The sequence below is a fragment of the Gouania willdenowi genome, chromosome 24 (genome assembly GCF_900634775.1).
Source record: "Gouania willdenowi chromosome 24, fGouWil2.1, whole genome shotgun sequence".
Classification (NCBI taxonomy): domain Eukaryota; kingdom Metazoa; phylum Chordata; class Actinopteri; order Blenniiformes; family Gobiesocidae; genus Gouania; species Gouania willdenowi.
The window spans coordinates 20588086-20596773 of NC_041066.1; the positions used below are offsets into that span (position 1 = coordinate 20588086).

General features: G+C 36.7%; 1 protein-coding gene across 1 annotated transcript; it reads right to left on the reverse strand.

The window, feature by feature from the left end:
- Nucleotides 1–1576: 1576 nt before the first annotated feature.
- Nucleotides 1577–8688, reverse strand: opn8c (opsin 8, group member c). Its single transcript, XM_028440340.1, has 4 exons — nt 8561–8688; nt 5677–5970; nt 4151–4482; nt 1577–2074 (listed from the first exon to the last, which is right to left on the reverse strand). The coding sequence occupies exons 1-4, from the start codon at nt 8652–8654 to the stop codon at nt 1577–1579; spliced, it is 1218 nt and encodes a 405-aa protein (XP_028296141.1). The 5' UTR covers nt 8655–8688.

The window sequence follows — 8688 nt, forward strand, 5'->3', positions numbered from 1 at the left end:
TTTTTTCTTGTTTTAAACCAGACGTTATTTTTCTTCTTCTGAGAAAATCAAACAGTTTGAGTCTTTTTTCCAAGACCTGAAGCACTTTGAACTGATTATACCTCCTGTGTCATCCTAATCTTTGCTTTTATTCTTTAATGGTTCTGTCTCATGATGGATGCAATTACTGACAGACCCTGCAGGTAAAAACTACTGAAAACTGATGTTTTGGAATTGAACTCATGAGCTCTGGACTAAACGGCAGCGACAGGAAGATTTCACCAAATGACGACAAAAAACAGACCAAACCAAACTCAGAACTCAAGGCCAAATCCCAGGAAAGGACACAAACCCTCACTCAGTGCAAGGTATCATAAAGTACAATATTTGAGGGATCGTGAATTGTTTGTTTTTCATAGGGTTTGTGCTTTTCTCACGCTTCATTCAGTGTTCGTGGTTCATACGGGGTTCGTTTGTGGTAGCCCTAGCCTACAACAAACGATTGAAATAAAATACAACCTATTTTAAAATTTAGAATAATACTTTATAATACAATTCAACACCTACAGGTATAGTGCAAATGTCTTGAGGGAACAATAACAAAATCCAAAAGCAAAACAGTGCAATCAAAAGTTAAAATAAGATGTAAACGTTTCAGTTCACAGAAATGTCAACTTTCGTGCTTGGTTTTACTAGTCAGAAACACAAATCCTAAAACCAAAGAACACAATGCGCAAACAACACAATAGAATTATATAGAATAGAACAATAATTTAAAATAAAAATAAATATAAAAATGAGCAGAAGATTAGCAGGTATATTTACAGATTTTTAATATTAATCTTCAATTAAGAAAAACATGCACAGTGATTTTAAAGGGTGTGTTTCACATTTATTATACCTTTTTACATTAATATAAAAAAATGGGGGGTGCAATTTGCCGCCCCTCCAGCAGACAGCGCCGTAGGCAGCCGCCTGTGTTGCCTGTCGGAAAGGTCGGCCCTGTTGGGGGTTCCTGGTTAGTTTGTGGTTCAAGGTTCATTTATGCTTCATGGTTTGTTTGTGCCTCGTTCAGGATTTGTTCCTTTTTTATGCTTCGTTCAGGGTTTGTGGTTCGTTCAGAGTTGGCGATTGTATTTATACAGAATGCAACCAAAACTGCTTTTTTTTGTTGAATTATCCACTGTACATGTATTCTCAAAGTCAAACACTTACACACACAAAAATCGAAAATCGAGGACTGACAAAAATTCTTGCATTTTCTCTTGACTGACACATTACCCAACAATTCCACATGTAAAATATCCACAACTACGAAGAACTATCATTGTGTTATTTATGATTTGTTGAAATACACAAAAAGAAGGAACACATTTGTATCGTTCTTTTAAATGGTTTAAAAGACGACACGTATTTTCATTTTGTTTGCATCAACACAACTAACAGTTTTCAATCTGAACAACTGTAACACATTAAAGCAGCACATTTGAGAAACCAGGTACTACATCCAGTATTTTTAGGGGGCTTCAAAGCTGTAAATAGCAGCAAAGTTTTGTGAATCTGCATTCCATCTGCCTGATATTGATCGTGTAGTATTTTATATAGAGACAGGCAATGATTTCTTGTCCAATTTGTTGGGACCGCTCTTAGACGTGGACCCCCAGCATGCGTACACCTGCCTGACGTGAGTGCGTCCGCTGCCCGTGTGTGTTATTTTACCTCGGTTCCTGTTCTTGCTGTTACTTCTGTCCTGAGATAAATCAAACTTGTTCTTCCGAACACATTTTTGCTCCTGGAGCTGGATGTGAATGGGATGTGGAGCGGGATGACCTGAACTAGCGTGGACTCCCACTCTGTTTCCCCCCAGTTTATTGTAGAAAGAAATCAACAGGCTGTGCACTTCTCTCTGGAAAGTTTTGTTAAAGTAAAAGTAAATAAAGGGGTTGTAGATGTGGGAGCTTTTGGCGAACAGGGCCGGGAAGACAAAACCCTCCGGGGCCATGTACCGCGGCTCTTTATGGAAAATGAAGAGAAAGGACACGATGGCGTAGGGAGCCCAGGCGATCACAAAACCCAGGCTGATGCAGAAAAACATCTGGGGAAGGGGAAAGAGAGAAAACATCTTATTATGCAAAGAAACATTTTACTTCTGTTTGAACAAGTTCAGTGACTCATCTTTAATGACACACTGGCAACTGCAGGATGTCACAGAAACGTCAGACTGTTTCCAGGAAAAATCAATTTGGTATAAAATCAGTCAAATAAAAATTGAAGGCCTTTTTTTGAGGCCTGACAGGTTAAACACATATATTTGAAGCAAAAAAGACGTTTTATTTGATTAGAAGTATTAACAATAGTTGATCGCAATTCATTTTTCAACTTTCGTCATGAAACAGTCACTGAATAACACTTGGTTGTGCGTCACTCAGTCAGTCTCGCTTTTTCGTGTTTAGTTCGTTGGCTTGGTTGGTCAGGGATGATCTGTACATGGGTAAATGTTCTGGTGATTTAAAAATAAAATATTTTTTGCTTATTTGTGAATTTGTTTGGTGAGTCTGATGGTTCCTGGGAACAGTTGAACATTTGGTCAGTTGATCAGATCTTTAAGTTCTTTGTTCTTAGCTATTAGACAATCACAAGTTCATGCAGTTGTCAACAACTTCATCAATATTTTTGGTGATTTGGACGTCAGTTGACCAGTCAGTAGTTTGGCCGGTTTATCAGTCAGATGGTGAGGTAACTACTCACTACATTAGCGTCTTTTTGATAAAACCTGACAACAAAGGTTATTATTGCCAAATTACTACTTTGACCATAGTATTCCTTCTAAAAAACAACAGGTTTTATACAAAAAAAATTTAACTCATACAAAAAAATGCAACTTGTACCCTGATCAAACTGCTCTGATAGAATTTGAAATATTAAACAACAGCTAATCTGCACCTATGTATAATAATAATAATAACAATAACAATAATAATAATAATAATAATAATAATAATAATATTTTTATATACAAGTCAGGTGGACAAGTCAGGTGGTTAACATTTAGTCAGTTGATCGGTTGGTTAGGTTATTAAGCTCTTTTTTTATTAGCTATTGGACAATCACAAGTTCATGCAGTTGCCAGATTGGGCGATTGGTTTGTTTTTCTGCTAGTAAGTCACTCAGTCAACTACCGTAGATTCCGGGCTATAAAGCGCACTGTTTCATTGGCCGCATTACAATAATTTAGCAATTTTCTAAGAAAAATCCACACAAATGTCACAGCCTAACATAGGCCACACTCTATTGGTGCCCTGCAGACATCTCAGCCAATCAGAAGTGTTTCAACTGATAAGTTTCCTTTACTACATGAAGTCTACTCCTCACTGCCCCACGTCTACATGTCAGATATCAAACCTCTCTCTCTCTCTCTCTCTCTCTCTCTCTCTCTCTCTCTCTCTGACAACATTTCGCTGCTAGAATGATTTAATGTAAACAACTTCATTTTTCCACCTGGTCTAATGTGACGGAGCTCAATTTTGTGGCGGCATGAAGCTTATAAAATCGGGAAAAATCCACAATTTAGCCACGTCATTGTTTAAGCCGCAGGGTTCAAAGCGTGAGAAAAAAGTAGCGGCTTATAGTCGGAAATTACAGTAGTTTTTTTGGTGAATTGGACTATCGGAGGTCTATCAGTTGGTCTAATTGGCAGATGGTGAGGGAACTAGTACATTAGCGACTTTTTAATAAATGTAACTCACTATTGCAAAATCACTACTTTGACTATCGTATTCCTCACTTTTTTGGTGCTTTGTTTGGAAATCAGTTATTCTAAGTCAGGGGTGTCAAACTCATTTTCCCTCTGGGGCCATATATGTACCAGTTTGTTCTCAAGTGGGCTGCAGATTTTAGATGTTGACACTTTTTTTAATCATTATTGCACCTTATAGTTTGTACTTCCACTTATAAATGATATATAATCTGTGTGTAAGGGGTGTCAGTCCCTGCAGCATCTTCACTTCTAAATTCCTTGATTTAGTAACCAATTTTTGTGTATTTTAATGAAAATCTGGAAGGTTGTTTGTGGAAAAACTGCAGGATTTTGGGAAAAAAAATGAATTCTTCAACAATCACGATTAAAAATGAGTCCAGTCATGAGTAGATAGCACAGAAAGCTGAGGCGTACCATGGAGAGGCGCTTTTCAGCGTGACGAAGGTTGTGCCGGGTTCCCCTGGCAGAGAGGGAGTATGAGAACCTGGAAACCTTGTAGAGGATTTGGCACTGCGACACCACGATGAAGAGGACGGGGATCAGCGTGAAGCAGGCGAAGGAGCAGATGACGTAGAAAGCGTCTTTTGTGGAGGTGTGGTAGCCTCTCCAGGCCACGGTGCAGGACAGGCCGTAGGGCTCAGGAACGTACTCGCCCCAGCCGAACAGGGGGAAGCTGGACCACACGGTGGCCACCAGCCACAGGGAAACGCACACCAGACCAATGTTGGTGTCCTTTATCCACACAGCTGGAAGAAGAATGTGTCTGTTTGATTAAACTGCTTAATTTAACAAAAAACTTTAAAAAAGCTTTAACCCTCCTATTTTCCTCACTAACATATTTTATCCCTGGAGTCAATCTGACCTGTTTTTGTGTCAGGCACTTTGTTTATTTGTTAAATACACAAATAACCCCTTGATAATAAAACATGACCTGTTCTCTAGCGCCACCATCAGGCCAAACTTTCAGTTTTAGGCTTAGTTTATATAGAAAATATTTCATCCAAATATTTTCTAATTTGGGGTACACATTCATTTTTATCTCCTTTTTTGTAACATATTTGGGGTTATTCACAAAAAAGTCCTTTGTCTCAGACACATCCTCCTCACATCACTTTCACTGTGAAAGAGCTGTTCCAAAATTAGGATAATGAGTTCAGATAATTCTTATTGTTATGAAAATTCTATATATAAATTATTGATGATAATTGAACACAAAAATGGGGAACCATGTTACAGTTATATGTACAGTTCTACACATATGTAGTTAACAATTATTAATATATGTCTTATATCAAGCTTTTCCACATTTTATCATTTAAAAAAATGAAATCGAGGGGTATTGTGACACAAAAAAAAGGCTCAGACGCCCACACCAAAATTAGTAAAACCTATATTTTCGTTCATTAAGAAGCCCTAACAAGGTATCCAAGAGAAAGGAAAGAAATCAGATGATAAATATTTGTCTTTAGTGTATTTTACAGTTGATTTAGCACCGGTTATAATAACAGATGCTAAGAGAAAGCTAACGCAAGAGGAAGGTTAACTTTTATTAGGTTAGTTATTTCAGGCTCAGTAATTGTGATTAATTGTAATTGACCTTTAGTAATTGAGAACATAATTGCAATTACCTTTCAGAGGGAAAATATTAATTGCAATTTAATTCCTAATGGAATAAAGGCTTTTTAACAGTCCCTCTGAGTGCCTCAGATGTTTTCAAAACTGTATATTAATTGTAATTGGAGAAAATGCTGGTCACTGTAATCATACTTGAATTGTAATTGAAAATGGGTAATTGAGAATGTAATTGTAACTGAAAAACGTAATTGACCCCAACCCTGGTTGACCCCAAGGATAACAGGAGGGTTAAGCGAATATGTTTTATTTACAACTACACTGATTCGCTCTGTTATTTTCATCCTGGATGCCTTTGATGTGCCCACCGTAGGTCAGACTGTAGCATGTTTTCAGGTAGCGAACGATGCTGACGGTAGCGATGGTGAACATGCCACACAGGCCAAAGATAAAGCAGCCGAAGCCGTAGTAAACGCACGTGATCTCCTCCCCGAGCCACGCGTGGTGGAAGGAGGACAGGATGGAGAGCGGGTAGAAGCAGATGCAACAAAAGAAGTCGACGACTGCCAGGTTGACGCAGAGCAGCTCAGAGTCCACCATCTTCTTCCTCCTGTGGTAACAGATCACCAGCACCAGCCCGTTGCCCATAATGGAGAGCAGCACTGGGGGGAAAAAGAGGAGGAAGAACACAAGATACTTTATGAAACAATAATCAAATAAACTTTGATTCAACCTGGAAAGAATGCAAGACCATCAATAGGCAAAAAAACATAATTTAAGAAAGTTTTTTGTCTTCTTTTTAAGTATAGTGTTAAGGTTTTTTTTATTCACTTTGATCTCATGACATGACCACATAATAATTCCAGCGTAGTAAATTTCCAGAAAAAAGTTGTCTGAATAAATCTTAACATTTTAGTCGAGAAGACAAAAAGAACTTGCTGGACAAGTACACATCGTAGCGATCAGCGGATACCTCTGAAGAAGACTAACAGCTGACAGTCAAAACAAAGTAAATTTCCTGGAAAAGAATTTTTTCTGAATAAATGAAATTTTAACATACTGTTCGAGAAGAAGACAAAAACAACTTGATGGAATTATTACGCAGAAGTCAAGGACGCATCAAAGCGATCAGCAAGCCGGATGCCTCTGAAAGACACTGACAGTTGACAGTCGAAACATGTCAGGAGATCAAAGTCAATTTCCTGGAAAAAAGTTGTCTGAATAAATGAAACCTTCACCTATTTATAAAGACAATAAAAAGAACTTGCTGGAATTACTACGTGGAAGTCAAGGACACATCAAAGTGATCAGCGGACGCCTTATGAAGAAGACTGGCAGTTGACAGTCAAAACATGTCAGGAGATCAAAGTCAATTTCCTGAAAAAGAAGTTGTCTGAATAAATGGCCTATTAAACCATCCAATACGTCCTCCAAGAGAAAGTTAAAATAGACAGAAAAAACATAATTTATTGTGTAAATTACCAAATAATTCAGTTGCAGATTCATTGACACTCCATAACATTTGGAGGATCACAATTTTCTCATGCTTTTATCACATGACTGCAGTCATTTTAAATCTAAAATTGTTTAAAGGACTCCATTAGACACAAAACTAATATTTGTCACTTATTGCTTGGATATTGTTGGCACCTTACATACTTACACACACGTATTATTTATACATCAAAGTGCAAACTTGGGGAAAATAGTGTTGACATTGCTGGTTTTCCCGCCAAAAATCTCTGGCCCACTTAAGATCAAACTACTTTATATTTGGCCCCTGAACTAAAATGAGTTTGACACCCCTGCTGTAGAAAAAAGCCAGAGTACAGTAAGCATGAAGAGAACATGTTGTACCTGTTGGAATTCCATTCAAACTTTGAACTCTCCACATCTACCATCTCCTCTTTCATCTTAGTCAGTGTGTTTCTAATAATCATAGGCTTTTCGCTTTCTTCCATCTTCTCCCTTTGATTCCTCTGACTGACATCATAAACGGTGTCAACGTTCAGGGAATTGATTTCATTTTCAGTTTCACCCTGTGGGATTTTTGTCCACGCTTGGTCAGAGAAATGTGTGATTCTGCGTGTGTTACTCTCTCATGCCTGATGTTACTTCCACTCGAGAGTCGAGTAAAAATACTCCCATGTGTTGTTGTGATAAATGTTGTTGTTCAAAAACCTGACAACAAAGGTTATTATTATTGCAAAATTACTACTTTGGCTATAGAAGTCATTCTAAAAAAAAAAGAACAGGTTTTATACAGAAAAGTTTACTACAAAAAGGTGCAACATGTACCCTGATGGGTCAGTGTAAGGATATTAAGAAAAATGAATAAAAATGACTGGTTATAGGATTTTCATTTTAAAATTCAAAAATTAAGATTAAAATTCAAGACATTTTTCTTTATAAGGGTCGAGAGGGATAAACAAAACTTTTTATTATTATTTTTAAATTTTCATTTCCTGCTTCTTTAAAAAAATTGTGTGTGACAGGAAGTGGCTGTTTTCAAAATAAAAGCTTGATGAGTTTACTGTGAAACAGCATCTCTGACATTCTTTCTCAATCCTAGTACTGAGCTCAAAACACGCTTTTACTTTGAAACCGTAAACTTCTGGCCACACAATATCAAAAATGATTTGTTTTTTTTGTTTCTGCCATTGAATTTTTTAGTTTTTTAGAAACAGAATGAAAATTAAATGTTCATTAAAAAAGCATCCCTTCTAGTCTCTGATGAAGAAAAATGGCTTTAATTTTATTTTTTTTTAAATTTAAAAAGAAAAAGAAAGAAAATGTCTGAATTTACGAGATGAAAATAAGTAAATAAAAAAATTAGCTGCGTTTTTCAGTTTTCATAGGAAATATTTTTCTTTTTTTCTGAATCGATGAGAACTTTAATCAGAAATTCACAAAAAAAACAAAACATATTTCCTATAAAAATGTATCTCATTAATTCAGAAAAAAACCGAAAAACATTTCCTATAAAAACAGAAAAACATCAAAATGTTTTATTTACTTATTTTTATGTCAATTCAGAAAAACCAAGTTTTTTTTCTTTAGTGAATGCAATAAACTTCTGTAAATTACCACTATTTACCAAAACATAAACTGACCCTGATAAAACTGCTCAGATATAACTTTAAATATTAAACAACACCTATTTATGGATTCATGGACATACAGAGATGAAATAAACTAGACACTGAACTATAGACATAGATATAGAGGATTAAAATAAGCAGGTTTGCATACCAACAGAGAGGATGGCCAGTCCCACACATATGTCAGCAGCTGGAGTCAGTTTGGAGGTGAAGGCAGAGACTTCTTTAGAGGTGTTCCGAGGCATCTGGTAACACGTAAACCCAGTGATAAATCCAGAG

Bases quoted from the DNA above. Each gene is read 5' to 3' on its own strand.
- opn8c (XM_028440340.1), bottom strand. From the start codon at position 8,654: ATGCCTCGGAACACCTCTAAAGAAGTCTCTGCCTTCACCTCCAAACTG. The intron at 5,971-8,560 runs GTATGCAAACCT...TTTTCCCCCCAG, and splicing joins ACTGGCCATCCTCTCTGTTG to TGCTGCTCTCCATTATGGGC. The intron at 2,075-4,150 runs GTACGCCTCAGC...CCCCTTCCCCAG, and splicing joins CTGAAAAGCGCCTCTCCATG to ATGTTTTTCTGCATCAGCCT.